This window comes from Stylophora pistillata, chromosome 4, assembly GCF_964205215.1.
Source record: "Stylophora pistillata chromosome 4, jaStyPist1.2, whole genome shotgun sequence".
Classification (NCBI taxonomy): domain Eukaryota; kingdom Metazoa; phylum Cnidaria; class Anthozoa; order Scleractinia; family Pocilloporidae; genus Stylophora; species Stylophora pistillata.
In genome coordinates, this window is record NC_142522.1 from 34,898,615 (window position 1) to 34,923,655 (window position 25,041).

General features: G+C 39.6%; 2 protein-coding genes across 4 annotated transcripts in view; one reads left to right on the top strand and one right to left on the bottom strand.

Moving 5' to 3' along the window:
- The window catches only part of LOC111322899 (kinesin-like protein unc-104), a 35,144-nt gene extending 23,644 nt beyond the window's left edge, over window positions 1-11,500 (top strand). For 2 of the 3 annotated variants that reach the window (XM_088757752.1, XM_088757753.1), the window contains 21 exons: window positions 28-121; window positions 676-794; window positions 1,586-1,629; window positions 1,794-1,830; window positions 2,202-2,273; window positions 2,834-2,900; window positions 3,137-3,221; window positions 3,898-4,069; window positions 4,151-4,202; window positions 4,408-4,490; window positions 4,581-4,622; window positions 4,749-4,807; window positions 5,244-5,389; window positions 5,881-6,123; window positions 6,470-6,520; window positions 6,965-7,080; window positions 8,135-8,207; window positions 8,405-8,452; window positions 8,544-8,603; window positions 10,150-10,274; window positions 10,832-11,015. In XM_088757752.1, coding sequence (XP_088613878.1) covers window positions 28-121; window positions 676-794; window positions 1,586-1,629; window positions 1,794-1,830; window positions 2,202-2,273; window positions 2,834-2,900; window positions 3,137-3,221; window positions 3,898-4,069; window positions 4,151-4,202; window positions 4,408-4,490; window positions 4,581-4,622; window positions 4,749-4,807; window positions 5,244-5,389; window positions 5,881-6,123; window positions 6,470-6,520; window positions 6,965-7,080; window positions 8,135-8,207; window positions 8,405-8,452; window positions 8,544-8,603; window positions 10,150-10,274; window positions 10,832-10,868 — 1,825 coding nt within the window. In that variant the 3' untranslated portion in view covers window positions 10,869-11,015. Of the gene's footprint in view, window positions 1-27; window positions 122-675; window positions 795-1,585; window positions 1,630-1,793; window positions 1,831-2,201; window positions 2,274-2,833; window positions 2,901-3,136; window positions 3,222-3,897; window positions 4,070-4,150; window positions 4,203-4,407; window positions 4,491-4,580; window positions 4,623-4,748; window positions 4,808-5,243; window positions 5,390-5,880; window positions 6,124-6,469; window positions 6,521-6,964; window positions 7,081-8,134; window positions 8,208-8,404; window positions 8,453-8,543; window positions 8,604-10,149; window positions 10,275-10,831 lie in introns of all 3 variants that reach the window. The other variant, XM_022926118.2, reaches the window with a different exon arrangement.
- A 4,893-nt stretch (window positions 11,501-16,393) lies between these two features.
- On the bottom strand, window positions 16,394-23,937 carry LOC111322939 (protein SET). The gene is made up of 7 exons (XM_088758221.1): window positions 23,597-23,937; window positions 22,102-22,224; window positions 21,365-21,478; window positions 19,619-19,783; window positions 18,897-18,971; window positions 18,206-18,436; window positions 16,394-16,713 (listed from the first exon to the last, which is right to left on the bottom strand). Exons 1-7 carry the CDS (start codon window positions 23,846-23,848, stop codon window positions 16,582-16,584), a joined length of 1,092 nt encoding a protein of 363 aa, XP_088614347.1. The 5' UTR covers window positions 23,849-23,937; the 3' UTR covers window positions 16,394-16,581.
- Window positions 23,938-25,041: the final 1,104 nt, after the last annotated feature.

Below are 25,041 nucleotides of genomic sequence, written 5' to 3' on the forward strand. Positions count from 1 at the left end.
TTTGTGACGATGTCTGGTTATTTGTAGGTTTTTATGCAGTGAAGAAGATGAAGGATTTTCCACTGAGCCCGTTACTAACAAACCAAATGGTGGTCCTCTGGGATTTTACTTTAACCAAAAGGTACCAGAGTAACCTGAAAATTTGACAACTATGTGTTGACTGCGTTGATGTTGGCTAAACACTTCTTAAAGCGGTGAGGCGCCCTTCGCAACTTTTTTCACAAATCTTTTTCGACGCGCGCGACGGATTCGCCGAAAAGAAGGGACTGGTAGTCTAATAAATGTCTCTTAGAATGAAAACTCTATGGTACAGTACGACTTTGCAGACATCTATGTACAGCTGGGGAAAAACTTATGCCTAGTTTTACTATTTTAGAAAGGAAGCCTTTTATCTTTTTTTTATCGTGTACAATTCAACCTTATTGCCTGAAAAAGACCAGCCATTATGCATTCGAAACTTCGCGATCCACATCGGAAGGGCTCACATCGGTAGACAAACGGTAGCATTATACCATTACAGTTCGTCAACTGTTAACTTCTGTTGCTTCCAAAAGCCAGGAGCCTTGATCGCACAGCTGTTAGAGACAGAAATTTCCAGGAAAAAGAGAGGGATGCGCAGATGTTTTTCTCCATTTAACATCACCGTTAACTCCTGTTCTCTGATTTCTTTTAAAGATTGGCGTTGTGGTAACAAGAGAGTTCATAGACTACATCAGCACCAGGCCCCTGCAGGTTGAAGTGTTCGGTCATTATCTGCATCACCCACAGCATCAATCAAGATCGCAGCTTCCAAGGTTTGATCAATATGCAGATTCTCCTCAGTGGTCCAGCTCGATTGAGGAGAATGTATAGTCTTATATTTGAACCTTTTACAGTTGTTTATGGGTTAATACTGTGTTTTCTGGGTTAGGAATACTGCCCACTTAGTATGTTATTCGGAGACTACCTGTAGAGTGTCGATCGATCCCTGAGTGGAAACTGATATATTAAGTAAAAAAAGCACTTATATGTTTTGTCATGAGTGTGGAACAAGAAGAGAACCTAGTCGTCCTCGAGCAATCGGACCCCAGACCTTCAGATTTCGCGCTTCTATTCGCTCTCTATGAACTCTAAGGAACTCATTGGTGAGCGAGGCCATTACGTAGGTTCATATGTAACATGCGTCCTGCTTATTGCTAGGATCAGCAATACGTTTAGTATGGATAATAACGTGATTTCCAGTGCAATTTGGTGTAAATAAGCACAAGTGAATTGCACGAGCCCGAAGGGCGAGTGAAATTTGTAGCCTTTGAAAAATTTACTAGTGCTTATTACATCAAAGTGCAAGAAAAATCATATTACAAGACAGACGAAGTTTTGAAATTTGCACTCTTGTTACACATGAACACTCGTGTTACATGAGAATGTACTCGTTTTTAGCCAATCAGAACCGCGTAATTTTTTTTATATACCTTATGATACGCCTTAGTCTGTTGAATGGTTTGTGAAGGGAGATAAGGGAAGGAAACAGGAGTAGTTTTCTACTTAAATGTTTATTCAAACCAGAAAAGTGTTGATTTGCTGTAGTGTGGTTTTGTTCTGTTAGGGCTATAGTGAAGGAAGGGGAAACTGGTTCTAAACATCTTAAAGGTAACAAATGACTCTGGACTTCTTCTTGCTTCTTTCCTTTTCAGTTTATGATTACAAAATTGTTCATTTGTTTAAACTTTTGCATATTAAGAAGCTTGTGCCAGTTGAGTAGCAATTACTCAGGCAAGATTATTTTTGTTGTTGTCCTTTTTTTTTTGTTTTAGAATCGTCACCTGCTGTTCCTTTGCCACTTCAATCCTGGTAAGTAATTGCTCAGTATTAGTTGATGCACACCGTTCTTAAACTTCCGCTTGTTTTGCGCTGTAGAAATATTACAGAACAATTTCTCTGAACTTGAGGTAAAAGTCACTGCTTATCCTTGGAGGGAGGCGGGGTTTGGGTGGGATCACATGGTTTTCAGGGGGGACGGGTGGGGAATCAGTCGTCGCTAACAGAGTATAAATAGGATACTGTCAATTTGGGGAATTAGTAGAATACTAGAGTCGGGGGGGGGGGGGGGGGAGGATAAGGTGAATTTTTGTTATGACACAACCAAAATTCTCCAACCCCAATATACCAAATGAGGAAAAACATTTGATCGTGTTATGCGTGATATTTTCGTTTCTTTTTAGTGACGAAGAAGGAACTCTTAAGTTTGATTTGTTGGTGTGGGTTGAGGTCTTCGAAATGTCACCGTCTGGAGAGTAAGTTTTGAAATCTTGCCAGGGATGTGCCAATGGACTCCCGTCATCAAAATACCAATTCTCCACCCAACATACCATGCATTTATGAAATTGCTAGCTTTGGGAATTTGATCGTAAATCAGAGTATTCTCTTTTTGGTATTTCTTTTACTTTTCGTCATCATTTTACTTGACAAAATATTGGTACAAAGACAAATTCCTTTCTTGTCGCGCTTGGAAGTGATAGGGTCGAAAATTGTTTTGCAAAGGGCATATTATTGTTATGGCCAGAATGTTATTAGGAAGCAGATTAAGATTATTACTGTGTGCTTTAAAATATAATTGATTCCTCAAAGATGTTCCCACAAACACTGCGGGATTGATCCTTATCAATCAAGGAATTTGTTTTCCTCAAGTGAAATTTGTTTTCCGTTCCCTGTTCTCCTTCGTATTAGTTATGCTAATTCGTCGCGCCACAGTATTTAGCAAACTAGGTATAACCAAATAGATATTCAGATTGTTTTCAAGTTCCTTTTTCCCTGCTGTATTTTTATAACCGTGCTATGATTTGCTTGTTTTTAGGTATTTTCCTTGTGTTGTGAGACGTAAAAATGACACACCTTGTGGTGGAGTTTTCCTTCTTCATCAGGTATCATTGTTTTTTCTTAGGTGTAACACATTCTCTTGTGATTTATGCTTCTTACCTGTCCTTAGCAACTTCGACATCGTTTGCAGACTCAGGGAAAGGTATGGGAAGTCAAGATCATAACCATTGTTAGTAGATTTGTTAGTAGCTGTGTATATAATGAGATTATTGAGCATATTTTCTCACAGAGTAGTGTTGTTGATGAAAAGTCTTTGACTCGGGATGATTTTTATTTTAAGGGAATCCAAAGGCGCCTTGTTGTTACAATAATACACGAGAACTCTATGGACATCAGAATCAGAAAAATCACAGAACTTGCTGTGGGTAAGCCAGCTGTTTATTCTTATGACATAGTGCCCTTTCGATTGAGTGCTTTAAAACCAAAAGAGAAGCCAATTAGAACAAAGGAAAAATACCACAAAGAGCCACTCAGAACTCAAAGTAAGTACGCGTAACCGAACTTAAGCGCCAGAATACACAAGTGACCAACTCGATTTACTTTTGGTCGTGCTAGCGGTAAGAGTTTTCTAGATGAAAAACATAGCGAAGTCAATGAAAACAAGGGGCATATCAACGGGTTGATATGCTCTTGGGAAAACTAATGCAATCTTGGACATTCAATCGAAACGCTCCTCAGTACTCTATCGGTTTGCGACAACAGCCCTTAATTAATGGCTTAGGGACTGGACAACTGGGTTTGGACAACTGGGTTTGGACAACTGGGTTTGGTCAAAAGTCCTTAATTCCGAGCTCGGAATGTAAGGACGACAAAGGACCTACTCACGAGTCATCTTTAACCGGATAAATCGTGGAAATCTTGCTTTAAAGAATTCGCGGTCTACCTAATGGTGCAAGAGAGTAAATATTAGCTTAAGTTTCGTTTTGTGATCATTGTCACAGCTGTCTCAACGGACATCCAACTTTGTTCAACGATGGTTAAAACAAAATCAGTCGAAGGACGCGCAAAAGACTTACCCTGAGTTTATTGGTTTCCTCACAGGTCGTGTACGCACAACTGTCACCCTTCCCCCTTCAGGGGAAAGTTCACCTCATACTGTATCACTAAACGTGCTGTCACCTCAAGTCCAGTCCCACCCGGATGAAAACAAATGCGTATTCAGGTTCGAAGCAGCCTGGGACTCATCGCTTCATAATTCCATTTTACTGAACAGGTGAACTGCCGGATTTGTATGTATGTAGGTTGTGAGAATGCCGTGATTTGCCTTACGTTTTTCACGTATGCTACCTTGCAGGGTGACTCCGCCAGGAGAGCTTGTGTTCGTTACCATATCTGCGTACCTTGAGGTTCGTTTTGTTTGATTACATCAAAATTCAACTTTGTGTTGTAAGAACTGTTTCAGTGTTAAGTTTCGCTTTTATTTCAAAGAAATTGAAATCAACCAAGATGCTTTCTCATGAGTATGAACAAGACAATAGAATGAGACCATTTTTTCCTCGGGGTATGGAAGATTCTAGCAATTTTTAACTCATGAATTTCTTTTACTGGCAGCTCGAAAACTGTTGCCAAACTTCGTGTCTCACAAAGGATATTCCCGTTTGCGTTTTTGGAAGAGATTCCAAAACCTCCTCACGGTAGGAAAACTACATACCGTTGGTTTTATTTGTCTGTTCAGCACTTGGCACTCAGGACTCTTTTCCAAGCTTTATTTTGTCTAATTACAGGTCTGTGTGGAGTTTGTTCGGTTCTTCGCGACGTCCTGAAAAGTAAGTTATACATCAGCCTACGCCGTTAAAGCAGATGGTTGGATTTTAAAATTGCTGTTATCTAACTGAATTGCTGGATCTTTAGTGTCAGCTTATTCGATTTATTGTTTTTTTCTTGTTGTGTAGTGATAAACTCAGCGATATATTTGAACTGGTATTCCATCCCGCTGATGAGCACGGCCAACGTAAGTAACTGTCTTCAAGGAATTTCTTATCGAGGGTCGGAAGTAATTGGGAACTACAACGGCTTGAATTTTGCTTTTCTACGCGCTGTGGGTTTCCAGAAATTTCGCTCAACCTTCTCTAACAATCAGATACAAAACTGAAAGCAATGTCGACCTGACTTGTCATGTTTCCCCACACTTCAGACAGTTTACATGTGTTTGCTTCAAGTTCTCTTTACTTCCCTACAAGATTTTCCTTTCGTACGATGGTTGTAGTAATTATTTTGGTTTTGAATTACCGCCACGGAGTAAAGCAATGCTAAATTCACCAATTCGCTTTTACACATCTGCTATTTCAGAGAGTCTCGTTTAACGAAACCAACAAACTATATTATTTCTTCCCATGTACCTGCATGTACGCTGTTGATGTGACCGAAGTGTATTCTTGTTTGTGTAGTGATGAAAACGAAGAAGAGAGCAGTGATGGACACTTCGAGTATTTATGTAAGAGGAGAAGAAAACCTTGGTGAGTGGAAACCGAGGGGGATATCACTGCTTGATGAGCATCAGTCACATTTAGATAAACTGGAGAGAATTCAGGAGGTAAGTGATGATAGCCATGGCTTCCTACTCGGGTTTTTGTGCATGCGCAAAGGAAAAAAGGAGAGTAAACCGTGGAGGACTGTGAGAGACTAAGGAAGACTAGGGGTTCAAGGAAGGAATCCTTGTTTAATACTTAAGGCGGAATGGAATGAAAGTAGTGGAGTGGCTGAGTAGTTGCAGACCAGTAAAGAGCTGATGCCAATTAATGCCATTAAAAAAGAGTTTTCAAACTTCCTTGCGCGGAGTTAACGTGATTTCAAACTCTCTCTCTTTGATAGCGCGTCAAATGTTGCCGCCTTTTTAACGAATACGGTTTTCTTATCAAACACTGCTTTAGAAATCTTTCCGTCTTGGAACCGGGTTCTTCGTCAGTCTTTGAAGAATAGGTCAATTTTAAATAGCCATTTATATCTGCAGTAATTGTAGCAATGTCCAACCTTTCGTCAAACATAGTTTGTGAAGTTTTCTTGTAACAAATTCTTATTTCCAAGGTGAGTAAAACTCGTCACATCCTGTGCCTTGGTGAGACGCTCATGTCCTCTGACCGTCCCGACAACGTGTTGGTTGATCCGGGAATTTTCTCGGCTGGAAGTACCTATTCCAGCCGGACTAGCCTGGGTTCTATTTCGTTATCTTCCTCGTTTCTGTCAGTTGCGTCACTTCCGGCTGGGAAACCACTGCGTTTTACAAGAGATGTTAACCCTGAGAAAGTTAAAGAAAACTTGATAACAAAGGTAATGGACGACTACTGTTATTTTTGTTAATGATAGACACGTCGATGTGATCATGTATCTTTATTAAGAAAATAAAAAAGAATAAAGAAAAAAAGAGATAAATTTTTGTTTACGTGAAATAGTTTATGGACACTAGATTTCGAATAGTTAATGAACCTGCGATTCCACCGGAGGTTACTAGGACCTTTTTTGTAGCCACGTAGCGTTTCGCTGACTCGAAAATATTCCTAGAAGCTCTTTGAAGTGCTGGCTGTCGGTGCATAAATAAATAAATAAATAAGTGTCATCATAGAAGCAGTCACTTTTGCATGATTTGGCTTTTTTTTTTTTACATGTTGTTTTTCAGTGTCTTCGTCTCCTAACGTGGAGAAAGCACTTGTGTGAAGCCAAGGCTTTGGTGAGTGATTTATGCATTATTGTCTTTGGCACACTATATCTCCTTCTCTAAGAGATGAAGTCAATGTAATTGGGATAGTGTTAAGGGTTGCAATTGAAGCGTACTTGTTACCCAAAGATGCTTGAAAGTAAGAATAAAATTGAACCCTTCAATTCCTAGGTGTGATTGACAAGTAACTTCTCCCTAAAATATCCATGCATTATCCAGAAAACAGGTTATGAGAATACTCAACCTTTTTAAGTAGAAGTTGAAATATTGATCTAGAACCAAATTTACGTAACTTGTTTACAAAAAAGTGTGTAGCAGCTTCAGGGGAGACTGATTACCTATCAGATCTTGGGTGTGAAAGCGTTAACGCTTAATCAAGACTCCAACAGAAAGCAGTTTCTCTTTCTCGTATTTTGTAATACATGCTTTGAGTTTCTCTCTTCTAATTGTTTGTAGAGTCGAGTTCCTTCGTCTGAGGGCAGTGCGAGCGCGTTGGAAATACAAGAAAAAGAACAAGAAGATGAATCTAAAGTGGAGTATTACGTACCAGAGGTGTTTCTTGTCAGGAGAAAGTAAGTAATCCCCCACCATAATTTTTGTTTTTTCTTATTGCTTTTATTATTGGCCTCCATGTTTTCTGTTTAGCGACAGTGGGAGTGAGTGTCGCTCTGAGAGCGTCAAAAGTGTCCTAAGGTGGAAAAATGGGATCAATGTCAGCGTCTAAGCACTTACGCACCCACCCCTCTCCCAACCTAACATTATCCCTAACTTGTTGGGTTAGGGGATGGAGGGGTAGGTGTACAGTTGTTCAGATACTAACTTTGAGCCCAGTCATTTTTCCAATTATTGAACTTCCATTTCAACGAGAAGTCTGTTGATTTTGTTCTGTTAGTTTTTTTGTAGTAGTTATTTCTTATTTTTGACCTCGATTTCTGCGTATTAACTGTCCTCCATTACCGGATTGTGTTCCAGACGGTTTGTGAACGATGTCATAGAATGACGAGTTTACATTTTTTATAAATAATTGAGTGATCTCTCAGTGAAAGGGAGAATCGCCAAAAAGAATGTATGAACACAACCACATTCGAGAACATACCTACTACAATTACTACCGTCTCTGCTACGTTTATCCATTGTAACTTTGTGGGGGGGGGGGGCCTTCCGTTACAATTCTATTTTCATTAGCTAATCAGTTTAGATAGTTCATCCTGGAAACCTGCCAGACAAAGCTACTACGTCGAACTGCGAAAAAATGCAATTTTTAAGTGTGTCCCATGCTGAGAGAATGATATTGATGGATTAAATCAAAAAAAAAAAAAAAAGTCTTTTTATAGGATTACACAATTACAGGTGAACCAGTAGTTTCCATTGTGGTCCTTGCAAACACATGAAACAAATGGTCTAAATTGAACATAACATCATTAAGAACCCCAACCGGCCGGAGGCAAACCAGTTGGCTATTTACAAGCGTGGCCAAGGATCTGAACATGGGGCTACTGTGAAACAAATCTAGTGGTCAGGGTGGGACTCGAACCCGGGAGCAGCGGATTACAAGTCCGACACTCTAACCACTTGGCCACACTGCCTCAAAAACTCGTGATTCGATCTTGAATCTGTGATCCACAGCCCGGTGACAAGCAAGCGAGGTTACCTTCACATTATGGACGAGTGCAGCTGTAGATGGAGCAAATGTTATGTAGTGAGTATAAAATCTCATTGCAACTCTTGTAATTTGCTACATCTCGTATGGGTTTGCCTTCAGTGAGAAATTTTCGCAGCGTATTTCCTCGTTCGTGCGCAGAGGTTCTCATTTTTTGGCAGCACAGTTTCTACTGAACCAACCAGCGTCTCTTAGAACGGTGTGATGTTTTATTCATCTATTTTATATCATTTCAGGTTGTTCGGAAACCTTACGTGCTTCTCTATCGCCAGGAAGGGGACCCAGTGAGTAAAATCTTCCAGAAAAATAGTTTAAGTGACTTGAAATTTAGAGCCTCAGTTTACATCTAATGTTCTTGATTGTGATTGGTCACAGGTTGAACAGTTTCTGATCAACTTGAAGCGTTCTAAAGTGGAGTGTCCTGACTATGTTGTGGTGAGAATTTGTAGTTCTTTTTTTTGGGTATATTATAGCAATACGAGACTGTTAGTTTCAAGTTAATAATCTTCCTGACCTAAAAAAAAAAAAGTCTTTTTATAGGATTACACAATTACTGGTGAACCAGTAGTTTCCATTGTGGTCCTTGCAAATAAATGAAACAAATGGTCTAAATTGAACATAACATCATTAAGAACATCATTAAGAACCCCAACTGGCCGGAGGCAAACTAGTTGGCTATCTACAAGGGTGGCCAAGGATCTGAACTCGGGGCTACTGTGAAACAGATCCAGTGGTCAGGGTGGGACTCGAACCCGGGAGCGACGGATTACAAGTCCGACACTCTAACCACTCGGCCACACTACCTCCTGTCAAAAGTAATTTGGGTTTTCTTTGGTTTTTGCTTTCTTTGGTCTTCGATTGGTCCAAAGAGCACGCGCCATGCTCCAAACCAATCAGACACCAAATGAAAACCAATCTTGATTTGGTCGTCTGTGTTTTCCCGCGCTCTTGGTAGATGTAATTTCTGACGTTTGAGTGACGTGGGAACGAATTAGTCAGAAATTAATATTCTGACGGCACGTTGAAGAGGTTCGCGTGGCAGCACGTTAGTTTCGGATTATTTAAGCGTTTCGCGGGAAAATTAAGTCATTCTAGCCGGGTCGGTCAGTCTAGGGTTTGATCACTTTCTTTTTTGTTTTACAACTCTCTGTAAAATATCACGGCTTTCATTGAATTTTTGTGTGATTAGTAGTGTAACTAGGTTTATTTTAGTTACCCTTTCCTCGGGGTACAGTGCTGCTGCAGTAGATGAGGAATACGTTTCCACGTAGTTTTTGGCCACTTCTTAAGAGTGGTTTTTTAGTGGTTTTTCGTATCTGGCGTAGCACAGGCTATTTTTGTATAACCCTTCAGTTTCAGTGAATACTTGCAGTACGTTGCAGATTGTAGTAGGGTGCGTATACTACAAGACTGGCTGACTCATCCTAAATAAACTTTCACGTTGAATATCTTGCCTGAGTGTGGTCAGAATTTTGACTCCTCCTGGGTTAAGGATGATTCAAATCTTTGTTATGACGTTCTTTTGTAATTACTTTGGTTTTTAAAGGGGTTAAGTTTCTAAAGAAACTGTGGTGCTGCGTCGGTGGGGGTAACAAAGTAATTTGGTAATATCAACTAAGTCGAAATTGTCAATTGGCCACCGTAAAGAGTTAAAAAGCTGACTTTTCGAGCGTTAGCCCTTCGTCAGAGCAAATTCGAACTGAAGAAGGGCAAACGCTCGAAACGTCAGCTTTTTAACTCTTTACGGTGGCCAATTTACAATTTCAACGTAGTTGGTATTACCAAATTACTTTGGTTTTAGTTTTACGGCAGTCAATTGAAATCTGCTTAAAGGGAACAGTTGTACTGAAATAATGACAAAAAGTTGGATGTTTAAGCCCGTTTTTATGGCTTTATTACAGTTATTTGTTTCCCCATACGAATGAATGAGAAATTAATCTTGTAAATCTTGAAACTGGGACTGCTTTACAATCTCTTTCAGTCGTTCAGTGTATTCTCAATTCGCACGAAACACTGCAGATTTCTTGTGCGTAACACAACGGAGAAGGAGGAAGATGCTTATGATTGGCTCTATGCGCTCGATCCTCTGTTAGTTGGAAGTTTGAGGTATCTCGTACATTTAACGTGTATTTACCGTAAATGTGAGGGGCGGTTAATTTCTGCTCAGGTCTAGGTAAGGGGTTTTTGAGAAAAGAGCTGCGTGTTCACAGTGACCTCCTCCGTGTGGGAAGGGTCAAGAGGGTCTTGGGCTTCCCCTGCCCCCTGTGGATACGGAGAAAGGATTTATTTACACCCCTCCTACCCGTCAAACAATGCAAGACCCAAAAATAGGGGCTATTTACAAACTTGTCTCGTTACCTCTTGTCAATTCCGTGGTAATCTGCTCATTGAATTATCCTAATCACGGTTCCTGCTGGTCCCAAAGAAACTCAGGGTCCGTAGAAAAAATCGGGGCAATTTGAAATCCTTTCGTACATCGAGAAAACCTCAGGGAGCATTGTTTTTGTAGGTGTGCGTTCCTCATAACTGATATAACAATTCGTGAGGTATTCATATCAACACACACGCGTGAAAGTCGCGTTCTGACCGAACGTCTGTTATACCGGTTTGCGTGTGCATCAATCGTGTCTTGCGCCAACTGAGTGAATCTCCCAACTTCACAGGTCAAGAAAAGGAAGTTCAAAACATGGACACAAATGATGGCGCGCCCGTAAAAGATTGTGATGCCTTTAGAAATCTCGTTGGCAAATTTACTTGGAGAGATTTGATGATAAGCTTCTTCAAAAGTCAGGATGCTGTCTGTACAGAAATGTAAGGCATCTGCACCACGAGAGGGGCTTGTCATCTAAAGTATAGAGTATTTAACATAATTTATATGCTTTGTGTTAGTGTTGAATACGCCAGAGGGGATGTAGACTTAAGAGTGGTTGGAAGTTTTAGATTAAAGGTAAATTTTATGTATAAAATTCCTATAACTATATTTAAATATAATAGTAGTGTAAAAATTTTCAATTTGCCAATGTCCCTTTCGTTACCTCATAAGGAAAGAGGTGATCATCTTTAACAGAATTGTTTTATTTTTTAAAATCCATATAATTGTAGCTGCGGGAAAAGGACATCTTTTCATAATTGTATCCATAGAATATTCCGTGAATGGGATAAAAAGCCCTCGTTGACTTACATATTAATATTTTCAATATATCATTGGCTGGTGGAGAACCGCCAACTAATGAAGGGATACTTGTGGTAGAATTTTTTCCAAATAATGAGAGGGAAAAGGGGGTGTTTATGGAAAAACAATTGGTTTCATTGAAGCTGGCAGTGTGCATGAACAGCAACGACAATAATTAACAACTATTCACCGAAGTGGAGGTGGTTAGTGGTGGATATTTACCGAGCCGCGAAGCGGCGAGGTAAATATCCAACGCTAACCACCGACACTGAGGTGAATAGTTGTTTTAGTATATACTAACACAGTGAGATAATATACACCACCGTTGTTAATTTGAGTGATTTCTTCGCTTGTTACGGATGCAAACCGGGCGCCATTTTTTCCCGAGTTGCTCGGAGGTAAATAGCAAAGGATATTCGGAGTTTGACTAGCCAATCAGAGCGCGCCTTCAACGCCATCCACTGTTTTAGTATATACTAATAGTCTTTATTTGTGCTCTTTATTTAAAAAAAAAAATTAAGGCATTGAAAAAAATAAAATAAAAGATAACTGATGAAAGGTTCCATATTTGATGTTAAAGGAAATCAAATACATGCAGTGATGACGAATTACACTTAGTTAATAATTTGAATATATCAACAAAGTTGAAATGGTAAATTGGCCACCGTTACGATTGTAAAAGCTGACGTTTCGAGCGTTAGCCCTTCGTCGGAGTGAAAATTGATTGATTCGCTCCGACGAAGGGCTAACGCTCGAAACGTCAGCTTTTATAATCGTAACGGTGGCCAATTTACCATTTGAACTTTGTTGATATATTCAAATTATTTCGTTACCCCCACCGACGCAGCCCCAAACAGAAACTATCAGCCTTTAGAACATAGGTAGCAGAGTCGCGCAATCAAATTCATTATACGTGAGCGTGCTCAAAATCCCGATAGTGCACGCTGATAGCGTCAGCAAATCCGACTTCGCCAGAAACTTTTCTTTTCGCGCGAGCGCCCATCGTTAGCGCGGGGAAAAATAATATATTTCGCGACAATAATGGATACAAACAGAAACTCGGCCTACTAGTCCGAAAACGAAGACAATGTTTCGACCTTTTCCCTTGGGTTAGAGTTCTTAAATGAGGCAGAAAAAGAGAAAAACAAAGGAAAAGGAGACTCGGCATCAGCGCCGTCACGATTCGCTTCAACTGATATTGTTGTCCGTTTTTCGCGTCACATTTGATGCACAATTCCACCGGCTATGTTCTAAAACAATTGGTTCATGCTTTCAGCTGTCCACTATCGAGTTATAGAGCACGTGGGAAGTTTGGAGAGCACTCAAGAAGCTAGAGTTGCCCTCGGCTATTGCCTCGGGCAACTCTTACGCTTCTTTCGTGCTCTCCAAACTTCCCGCGTACTCCATAATTCGATAGTGCACGCTAAAGCATGAACCAATTGTTAATTAGAACATAGCTAGCAGAGTCGCGCAATCAAATTCATTATAAGTAAGCGTGCTCAAAATCCCGATAGTGCACGCTGATAGCGTCAACAAATCCGACTTCGCCAGAAATTTTTTTTTCGCGCGAGCGGCCATTGCTAGTGCGGGGAAAAATAATACATTTCGCGACAATAACGGATACAAACAGAAACTTGGCCTGCTAGTCCGAACACGAAGACAATGTTTCGACCTTTTCCCATGGGCTAGAGTTCTTAAATGAGGCAGGAAAAGAGAAAAACAAAGGAAAAGGAGACTTGGCATCAGCGCTTTCACGATTCGCTTCAACTGATATTGTTGTCCGTTTTTCGCGTCACATTTGAGGCACAATTCCACCGGCTATGTTCTAAAACAATTGGTTCATGCTTTCAGCTGTGCACTATCGAGTTATGGAGCACGAGGGAAGTTTGGAGAGCACTCAAGAAGCTAGAGTTGCCCTCGGCTATCGCCTCGGGCAACTCTTACGCTTCTTTCGTGCTCTCCAAACTTCTCACGTGCTCCATAACTCGATAGTGCACGCTAAAGCATGAACCAATTGTTAATTATACACTTAGTTAAGGTCACGCGCGTTTAAAGACCATCAAGTACTTCTAGTGACTGATGAAATGACGATCAAAAACGACCAGTGATGTTGAAGCACACATACTGTTACCCTTTGACCCAAGAGTGACTAATATCTAATTTCATTTCTCCATACAATATCACCCCTGAATCAAACATTAAGGTCGTGAGAATAAAGGAAATGATCATCAACTAAGAAAAAGCTCTTGATTGTTAAACAAATTCTCCTTGAGTGCCTCAAGGAAATGTATGGAGAACGACAGGGAGAATATGCATACTGATGTTTAAGTCAATGTAAGGGTTAATCAAGCACGAATGGAAGTAGGTTACGAAATGAAGTCAAATACATCCAGAGACGGGGAAGATATCGAGTGACGATCAGTTTTTCCAGTGACAGTCGAGGACTTCCGATGACCGCAAAATATTCTCAGCGATGGTTAAGTAAGGGTCTCAATGGGGTTAAGCGTTTGCCGCTATACGGACAAAAACTTTAGCCGTAAGGCGTAATAATTGACAAATTTTAACCGTTCAGTCGTAAGAAAATTTAACTGTAAGAATTTTTTATGGTGACAGCAATGGAAAGATATTTCGTCAGCCTTAAATTTGCCAACATTTTAACCGTTTGCCGTCAAATTCGTCTTGTTAAGGTGAAAAACATCCAAAGAAAACAAAGGGACCCCTTATTTTCTCTAAAGTACATTTAATGACGGTCAATCAGGTGAAGTGACGGTCCAACACGTCCAGTGACTGTACGTGGTGACGTCTTTTACGTCCAGTCATTTTTTTTTTTTTTTCATTTATTTATTTGTTTTAGCAGGTTGATTAATTTGGCAGCTGTAATAGCTGATGTGGACCTGCTGTCCTAACCCACCTATCCCACCCCAGGGGAGGACATCCATCACACAGTAATCTCGTGTGTGGGAAATTAACGTCTCCTGCCCCAACCCTGCAGGAGACGGGACCTCCATTTATTCGTCCCTATCCGGGAAGACTAGAATATCTAACCATTTCTTGATGTTATAGAAAGGGAGCAAATTCTTCTCAATTATTTTAAGACCTTGAGTGTTGGTCCGGCCGGGGCTCGAACTCTCGACCTCCCGCACTACAGTCCAGCGCTCTATCCAGTAATGATTAGATATGTTTAATGACGGTTATATACCTTCAGTGACGGTCAGATACGTCTAGTAATGATCTAATACGTCCAGTCATGGTCCAATACGTGAAGTGGCGGTCTAATACGTCAATTAACGGTTTCAAGTGTCCAGTGAGGGTCAAGTTGTTCCAGTGACAGTCCAGTGCGTCCAGAGACGGTGAAATATGTGCTGTAATATCGATCAAATACGTCCAGGGACGGTCTAATACGTCCAATGACAGTCAAATACTTCCAGCGAGGGTCTAATACGTCCAGGAACGATCAAATACGTCCAGTGACGGTTAAGTATGTCTAACGGAAGTACAGATAGTGACGGTCAAGTTCTGTTAAGTTACGGTTAAGTGGAACGAGCAGTTGTACTTAAAAACCTTTATTACAATCAAATGATAAACAGTTTGCAATAAATTACGGCAATCACACGATGAAAGTGCAAAAAGTCTGATTGGAAGATTTGAGATTCCTCTTTTGAACAATGAAAATCATGATTTATCGCTAACCCTTCAGAGAGAAAAGTCAGTGCTTGCAATACCGTTAAAAGGGCAAAGGAATACTATTCTATCGTTCAACTTAACAGGATTTCAGAAGATTTGCAAGTATCAACCTCATATCATCCTTTCTTATGATGCTTTTTAAGGGGGAGGTACCGGTCGTTAAACGAGTCTGACAAATTGCAAGACTGGCAAACGAACTTAGAGTGCCAGGAGTGACGACCAACATTGACAACAGAAACCCAGCGGTCTAATTTAATAGATCAGATGATTAACAGACCAATTGAAAGCAAGGTTAAGCTAACACAGCAGTCAAACGTCGAGCATGCGCGAGGGGATTACTCCTGCCCAGCCGCGCGCCAAATTCCCGCGCAAAACTTTAAAGGAAAACATAGGAAAAATCGCATTCGTTTAGAAACCTTTAGAGGAGACAAAAATTGGGAAAATGAAAATTCAAGACTTCTCGAACACAAAGCTTCACCAAGTATGAGTATCATGTTGATTTAACATACAGTTTTCCGCTTCTAAACCACCCCGACTTCCTGGCTTTTGCGGTTGTTTGTAACTCGTGTAAGACAACTTGGTTCTGACAGCCTAAAACCACGCCACCAAGTCGCTACAATGTTCACACATGCGCAGGCGTTTAACCAATAAGTAGGTTAAGCCTGATAACTTTTTAGTACCTGTCTGATACATTTTCGTTTTATTTTCTTTAAGCCACTCTCTATTTATCTGTCCTCGTCGTTTATTCGTTTTCCTCCGTTTGCCTTACATCCAGATTGGCTTGCGAGTTTCTTTGTGCGTAGGTAGACTTGGTGACTTGAAGTGGTACAATTTTACAAGAACCGTTACAGCGACAATATGTCGAGTGACTATCACTTAGGATCAACGTTTGGGTAAATAATGACAACTTTTTTAAAAAAGCCTTTCTCTGAATTTAAGGACCTCCCGCATTCTATAAATGCTGTGAGCACATTACGTCACAAGTTTAGGACTACGCATGTCCCCGTATGTATCTGTGGATAACGTAAATATCTTTGGGATTACATGCGTAGCCCTGAGATAGCATACATACAACCTTCGTGAGAAACATCTCTTTGATTACACACATACCTTCGATAATCACCTTCTATCTACATGGGTTTTTAATTCGGGATGAACAATCAGAAATCAGCGATCCATAGCCCGAAAATTCAACAGGTATTCCTTAATAAGGATAAACTTGCGTCAATAGGGCAATGAATTCGAGAAATAGAAGAAGGGCGAAGGTATGCCATCCGACAAACCTACCAAAGACTAACAAGTGTGACACTTGGCATCACACAATGAGTCATGCAAACCTGTGAATGGAAATAAATGAAGTGATAAAGCGCATATAAAAAATATGAATTTTGTAAAACAATAAGTTTTTGATTGAGGACTGGAAAGCACTCTCACAGTGTAACTTCAGTAGGAGAGAAACTTGGATGTTTCACTCGAGTGTCAAGGTCAAACATCCACAATTTAGTGGATGACTTGAACACGATATCTTGATTACACAAAGGTAGAAATGTAACGTTGTTATTCTTCTGTCTTGCTGTCATCTTCTTCTTCTTCTTCCCCTTCATCTCCCTCGTCATCATCCTCTTGTTCAACTCCTTCGTCCTCCTCCACATCCTCTTCGTCTTCTTCTCCCTCGAGAAGGGCTTCCTCCTTAAAAAGTAAACAAAACTGTTAACTTCAACTTTCAGCTTCCTCCAGGCAAAATCTACATGAGACTGCCTTGCATGGTTGTCAGAGCTTGAGTTTCTTTGGCAAGAAGGGAAAAGGAGTATGATCACTAGCCGATAGGATCGTAGTGTGGTCCTGTATTTCCTAAGGTTTTCCTCAATTTAATACTACCCATTTGTACCCCCTGGGTGGAAATAGGTACTACGACAAGTGTTATGTCTTAGCATATAACACAATGACTTGGTCAGAAGTCAAAGCACCCCTTAAAGCGAGAGTCCTCGATACTAACAATTGCTTTAAAATTTCGTCAACTCTATTATGAAGAGTGGCAAGTTAAAGTATAACTTACAGAGGCGTAGCGTGAGATTTTGAAGGTGTATACACAGCGCGGAAATTGGGAGCGCCGAAAGGGCCCCTAACTATAGGGGGTTTGGGGGCATGCTCCCCCAGAAAATTTTGAAATTTAGGGTCTCGGAAATGCTATTTCAAACTGTTTCCGCGGAACTTTTTTATAAATAAATGCGTCGGAAAATGTAGTAGTTAGTTGTTTATTTTACCCATCTCTAGAGTTTTCGGTAACCTAAAACTAAAAAGGGGGTAGAAAAGGTACTGGAAAAACATACACACGCGTCAGTTTAATTCGAAATTTAAAAATCGGTCCTATTTTATGGTAACTGTGACAAATGCCATAGGGGAATAAAATTTTTTTTTTCCAGATTTCAGCTGTACGCACGGGCGTACGTGCGTATATGGACGCTACGTCCCCGATAACTATGATTAGGCTATGGCATTAAATGAGCTACATCCTCAAAACCATTCATAAATTTAGACTAAAATGGCTCAAAAGCAGTAACAGCCTGTTTGCAGAGCTTAACACTAACAGTAGCCAACTAACCACAGACTGATAGAAATTCAGTTTTTGCCAGTGGTTTTCAATTTCCACTACCTAGTTTGGTGAGTAAACAAACTGAAATTGTTGTAACATCTAAGTTGTCACTAGCCACTTGGCTAGTAAGTAGAAAAATTAGTGCATAGCCCTGCTGTTTGGTGTTTGTTCTGAACCTATGGGAATAAGACATGTCTATGCATTCACAGTTGATACAAGCATCATAATTATGGATGCAATTCTCAATAATTCTGCTGTAAATGGAAACACTTAGGGGCCCTTTTTCCCCTTCTACCTCTGTCCTCTTTCCCTAAACTTTTCCACTCCCCCCTTCCTTATCAAATTTGATTCTTTAACCATTTCACACCCACGATCTCATAAGTAATTCTCCTTACTGTCTGCCAAACAATTTTAATGAAGATAGTTCACAGAATTTGGTATTAGATCATTTTACAATTTTTCTTTAATTGATCTGTTTCTTTTATTCTTATCACTTTTTCTGCTTAATACTGTATTGATATTTTAAGATGAACTTCTGCCTTGGTCACTCATGGGAGTTAAGAGTCAAATTGTTCCTCTATGTCTCACCCCTTGCTCTGCTTCCTCATCACCATCATCATCCTCTTCCTCCAGCTCATACACAACAGGTGTCTCCCCTTCCTGCCCTTCTGCCAATTCCTCTTCTTCTCCCTCTTCAACAACCACTTCCTCCTCTTCTTCATCGTCATCATCTTCGTCGTCTTCTTCATCATCATCTTCTCCTTCCCCTTCATCACCCAAATCATCTTCATCTTCTTCCTCCACAACTACGACATCATCCTGTAGATAAAGGCAGACACAGATTTAGTTGAGATGCAGTTATGTAAGTGATTAATGAGAGCTTTGAACCTTCTCCTTGGTCATTCAGTTACATTTTTTGATAAATGCACTCATGATGAACTAATTGATGATTTCAAACAGTCAATCAATCAATCAGCCAATCAGTCAGTTAGCCAACAGACTTTCAGTCAGTTAGCTAGTAAGTCAGTCAGGCAGTCAGTCTATCAGTCGGTCATTCAGTCTCTAAATCACCCACTTCCTCACTCAATATCAATTAATCAGTTGATTTACCACGCAAATAGGGCATTTTCAGATATTTAAAAAAGACTAGTTAGGGGTCTTTGCAATTTTTGGTACATCTCCTTTGTAACAAAAAAGTCTTGACTTAATGACAAGGCAATGAAAATGTAGAAGCTACACCTAAAAAAATTTGGCAGATTATAAATGCAAGAGACATGACCTGATCTTCTGACTCGTCATCGTCAACATCATCATCATCATCTTCATCCTCTTCCTGAATTCCACTTGTGGAACCCTACACATTTGAAAACAATATTAAGATGCTGCAAAACTATATCTGCTTTACTCTTTGAGGGAAAAAGATATTTTTTCAGTGATGCCGCACAAGTCATGTAAATTACAGAGGCTGGCATAAACAAGACTGACTTGCATAGATTTTGAAATACATTTTGGTTTCTGTCCTATGAAGGGTGTACTCCCACAGCCAGATCTTGTGGGGAGTTAACCCCCCCCCCCCCCCGCCCCCACAAAAAAAAAAAAACACTACTAGGCTAAAAACAAAACAATAACACATTCTGCATAAGTTTTCAAGTACAAAAATGAGTGTGCTTACTATAAAGAGAATAAAGGCTGATAGTTTCTAAAGAAACTGTTTTGGGCTGCATCGGTGAGGGTAACGAAATAATTTAGATATATCAACAAAGTTGAAATGGTAAATTGGCCACCGTAACGATTACAAAAGCTGACATTTCGAGCGTTAGCCCCTCATCGGAGCAAAGGAATGTTAGCCCTTCATCGGAACGCTAGCCCTTCGTCCCTTACTATAAAGAGGACAGCTCTTTTTTTTCATACAGACTAACCAGTACCAAGACTTCTTTTGAGAACTAGACCATAGTGGTTTATAAACAGTTTGTTGTAACACTGTAACATAACACAACATACCAAGAAATATTGCAGAGGGTTTGGCCATATGTCATCTTTAATTGTGTCTCCTAACTCATCTCCAGACTCTTGATTTGTGAACCACCTGAAAAAACTTTGTGGTTCTTCCCCTTTCATTATTTCTAGTTTTGTTCTTCTTTGCCTCCTGTATCGCTCAGTGAGGTCCTGTTGAGGGATCACATGATGAAGACATTAATATTATTCTTTTGTGAGGGATCTGTGTTTTTTACAAAAAAGAAATATTGACAGTGATATATAAATGATTGTCTCATTAGAGTTTACCATGGGCAAAGCTGCTTTATTCATATAAGACATCGGGTGGAGAAGAGGCAACAAATATGATTTTCTCTTTCATGACTTTTGCTAATGCTATTTCATGTGTAAATTTTTGAAAGACTACAAATTGTATTTGCCCTATGGACTCACTCAATTTTGTTGTCTGTAAAAAAGCTACTTGTGCTTATTTACATCACATTGCACTTGGAATCACGTTATTATCAATACAAATTTATGAGAGGTCCTTATTGGTCTGTAGGTTCAATACTATGTGCAAAAAAACTTAGAGCCACTGAGTTTCCTAACTATTAATCACAACCAGTACAATTTCCCCAAATTTGATTCATATATCAGCTGCTTTATTTTACACTAATTATTCTGTAGAATTGTGATTGGACAGTGCAGCCTGACAATGTGATCAGACACCTGTAATTGGACAGTTAAGGCAGCCAATCATAAAAATTCCCCTTAGCTAAATCCATCAAACACAGAATTGATTACAATAACCCTAGCCACGACCACTTACCCTACAAAACTGGGAAATTTCAAAGTAGAAGAATTTTTTACTCTAGACAATATCTCTACCAAAGAGATTGTATTTGTTAATTTTCAGAAATTGAACTGGTTAAAATAAATTGGTTAGAGGACTTTGTGTCATCCAATTTGGTCTGCAGTCATACTCTTGATAAATAAATCAGACTCCCCCTTTGCAGTCAACTAATTTTGTGAATATATCAACAAAGTTGAAATGGTAAATTGGCCACCGTTACGATTATAAAAGCTGACATTTCGAGTGTTAGCCCTTCGTCGGAGCAAATAGAGGAATTGTGGGTTGTGTGTGCTTTTATAGGCAGAAAAAGGAGCTACGTGATTGGTGGGAACATGGCAATGAGAAAAACACGAATAAATTAGTGGAATGAAAAGCGTTCGTTGATACCTGTGGGATTCATCTAATTTTGTGACCACTTGCACGATTACAGACTAAATTAGATTCCAATCAGTCCTGTTACTATTATTAGGGACCTTACGCAATCAGGATGGCAACGCCAAGGAAGACTTCGATTAAAAAATGAATTTCTACTCTTAGTTAGAATTTCAAAATGGTTGCAGGAGCTTACTGTCTTATACGGCGCCACAGCTCAACTTCAGCATGACATTTAAAAGTAGCATTGAGTTCCAAATGGAAATTCAAATAATTTGCCGTCGCAGTTTCAGTTTGCAGACGCAAATTTTGGCGATTTCACATTGTTGTTTTGCATAGGACGGCTAAGAAATGTACAAAGTTTCAAAACGCATGTGCTAAGCTATTGTTCTGCCAATTAGATCTCTTGTTTTTCCATGTCCTCGTTGCCGTCATGGTTGCTTTAGGTCCCTATTAATAACAGAGAGATCATAGCATGCTGTCCAAAATAACCCTTAGGTTAACAGTGCAGCAGTATCTACTACAAACACAATAAAAATATGTCTTACCATTCCTCCTTTCCACTTAATAGGAGTTGCCCTAGATAACTGATGGCCATGTTCATTGACAATAACTTCCTTAAAAAGCATTTCATTTGTAAAATATGGATTCTCTGCAAAACCCTGAAATAGGACCATAGGTTAATGCAAATGAACTTCAAACACTTTCTCTTTCTGAAGCAATCCCCATACAACTTCTCCTGACTATGTTAATTTCACAATTAATTTCACAGTTAATTTCATGATAATAAGAGATACTCAATACCAGTTATACTCCAAAGAAAGAGCAGAAAGAAAACAACACTGGTAAATCTAAGCTATAATTACAATAAATTGATTTGATTTAATTTACAAGATTTGCCGACAGGCAGGGACACCGCAACAGCTTTGCGCCAATTACTGCAGGCCCAGTAACCCACCCATCCCACCCCAGGAAAGGACATCCATCAAACAGTAATCTCGTGCGTGGGAAATTAATGTCTCCTACCCCTAACCCTGCAGGAGACGAGACCTCCATTTATTTGTCCCTATCCGAGAAGATCAGAATATCTAACCGTTTCTTGATATTATAGAAAGACAGCATATTCTTCTCAATTATTTTAAGACCTTGAGTGTTGGTCCGGCCGGGGCTCAAACCCTCGACTTCCCGCACAACAGTCCAGTGCTCTATCCATTGTGCTAACCGGGAGGTGGTCAAAATAATAAAACATTTATATGGCACTAAATTAATAAAAGCAAGGACTTACAAATTTTATTCTGTAGCCAGACTTAATATCTTCAAATTCTTCAACTTCTAAGGATGTCATGTATTGCAAAGCTTCCTCGTCTTCCTCATCTATATACAACTGCATCTGTGGATGATTTATAAACTGTGCAACAAATGTCAAGGAAATTTTTTTCCAGAGTTTAGTTTACCATGGGTAGTGTACAGATATCAATTTCCAGCTTGAGAGTTTCAAAACTGATTTAAGAAACTACCACTCAAAGATGAAATATCTAACGTGATGTACCAAAAATCACATGGTTTGTATATGTGATATGGACTCCGAGAGTTCTGAATATTTCTAAATCAAAGTTAAATTAAAGGGCATTGATCTAGAAATATAGAAAGGAATAGTTAAAAGTAACAAGAGAAAACACATCCCAATGGTTCCATGTATGGATGAAAAATAGCACCAGCCACAAAAATTCAGTTGGAGTATTTTAGAATATTAACCCAAGAAATCTTTTATATTCACTGGACACCTTGTTATATTCAAGTTTAAGCATTTCTAAAATGCATTTTTAAAAGTCCTTAAATATCAATGTATAAATAATAATCTATTACTTAAATACTAAATTAACAAGGCATTTCATTCTAAAGGATTCAATTCAGTGCTTAACCTTGAAAAATTTAAAAATCTATCAACAGATCAGTTTATCTTTAGAAAATACATGTGGCTTAAGTGATTGATGGTCCTCAAGAAGTGACTAATTTCAAATTTTTTCCGGCCCCACATTGTAATCTGTTTCACTTCCCGTGGAATTTCGTTGGGGGTCTGGTAACTAGAATGTAGATACTCTGTTCTTCCTCCATCTTGATTTGTCGCTCTCACTTGACTTGGTCAAATTTCACTGATTTTCTAGCATGTATCTCTCTTCAACATCAAAGACTTAAATTTTTCGCAGGCTGCAGAAATATAGTGTTAACAAATCCAGTCTTGGCCGCGTAAAGCATCATAAGTGGTTCCTTCGCGAATTCAATTAGGGTCAGTTCCGATTATTGCATCCAAAATGAAAAATGTAAATTGAAAATTAGTCAGTAAGGGTTACCTAACAAGGCTTATATGATCAATACATCTGTTCTTTGAAGGATTTATAACTTAAAGCCATATGGAAAACACGCCGCTAGTAAATTAACAAAATCGGGGTGAATTTTACGATGCAAATGTACGGATCGTTGCGTTACTCGAGGAAAACAGATGATAAACAGATATATTCGTGCATTTATTAATATTGTTCACTAATGAAAAAGCTTCCTTCGCAACCGATCTCCTGATGTTAAATGGAACAATAAATTTAATAATTGTGTTTAATTTCGTTAAAAGAGAGAAGATTAAGGGAATTAAGCTTAACCAGTGATCCCCTACTTCAAAATATGCTAAAATGTTCCAGGCAACATGTCACAGACCTTTACCCAGTGTGCAACATGAACGATGTGTAGAGAAATTTTGGGACAAAACGAAAGTAACAAAAGGATACAACCGTCATCCAGAAGTTTGGTATCTTTTTCGTGAGGTCCGTTCTCTGCTCAAAGTGTGGTTTTCGAAGTCGGTTGTACTTCTGCTCAACTTTTAAAATCTCCTCGGACGCTTGCTCATTTAGTGCGTCGATTTGATTCTGTACAGCATTGATTTCTTCGATGATTTCTTGCTGATCGGAATGCGAATTTTGTGCTCCGTCAACGGGGTCGACCTTCCGGATCTTATTTGGAGTTACACTTAGATTAGACATGATAAAATATAAGACTAATTCTCTAAGCTCACTCCAAGTTTCCGAACTTTCTTTGAGTTCGGAGATGCCCGCGTTCTACTTGTCTACTTGGGAGTATCCGCTGACATGATATAAACTGTTTTGGCGCCCTTTTCTCGCTGAATAAGGGTCCAATGGTTATTGGTTGGGTATAAGGGAGGGAGGGTAGGGACTCGTCATCAGGTCACTATGTTTTTCCACCAGCAAAGAGACTCTAGCGTTCATCAAAATACCTTTGTAGAGAAAAGTGTGATTATATTTGGCTTCTTCTCAAATGAGCTCTCCTCTCCACCGACCTGCAAAGGGCGAAGCCGTCGCTTCGAGCTGTCCATAGCGTTTAGTTGAGTGCTCGTAAAACGCCTTTAGAGATGGAATTACAAAAAGGGGTCAAGCAAAAAGGGATCTTCACAGGTGGACCGAAATTTTAACGATTGCAGAAGGAAGCCTGAAAAAATTTCAGACTTGACGGAGTTCCAACTATTGCCCCCAGAAACTAGTATTCAGTTGTTTTTCATCCGCAAGTCAAATGAAATTTAAAAAATGGGCCGTAAATGATTGAGATCTACCTCAGTGGAGGTTAAAAAGCTGTGAATTGAATATTCATGTGCCCGCGTTAATTTTCGGCTTAAAGAGACTTGTCAGAAATGAACAGGGGGAAAGTAAAGTCGAATAGATGAGTTCGAACAGTTTTTTCACACTTGAAATTGAATGATCTTGAGATGATTGATAGCCAGAAAAAAAGGAGAGTCACAAGAAGCTACGCTAACATAGCCTGAGTTCAGCCGCCGTTTATTCTAAACTCCGTCAGGTAATATAACCGGATGTACGCAAGCTACGCTAACACAGATGTCAAATTTCATACAAACGCTCCGTAGAGTTTTCTTGGGGGGAGGGCTGTCTCGGGTACCCGACGACCGTATAATTGGGGCCTCAGAGAGCAGTTAATAATAAGAAGAACAATGATAACAACAAACACAGTGGTAATTCAATGTAAAAAGGACAGCACCCGTAATAGGACTTTCCTTTTCGGGAATGTAGACTGTAAAATTATTTTCTAAGGATTGGGGGGTCTTACACAATTGAAACTTGAAACATTCCAGGTGCCTCTGTGTTACTATTGTAAAACGTAACTTTACTTAGTCCTTAACAACCCTTAGCAGCGCTTTTGCTCTCCA

What these genes read in the sequence shown, in the direction of transcription:
- LOC111322939 (XM_088758221.1), bottom strand. Translation starts at nt 23,848, where the DNA reads ATGTCTAATCTAAGTGTAACTCCAAATAAGATCCGGAAGGTCGACCCC. An exon ending in ACCCTCTGCAATATTTCTTG is followed by an intron (nt 18,972 to 19,618) that starts GTATGTTGTGTT and finishes TCAAATGTGTAG; the next exon opens with GGTTCCACAAGTGGAATTCA. An exon ending in ATGAGGAAGCAGAGCAAGGG is followed by an intron (nt 16,714 to 18,205) that starts GTGAGACATAGA and finishes TTACTTTTTAAG; the next exon opens with GAGGAAGCCCTTCTCGAGGG.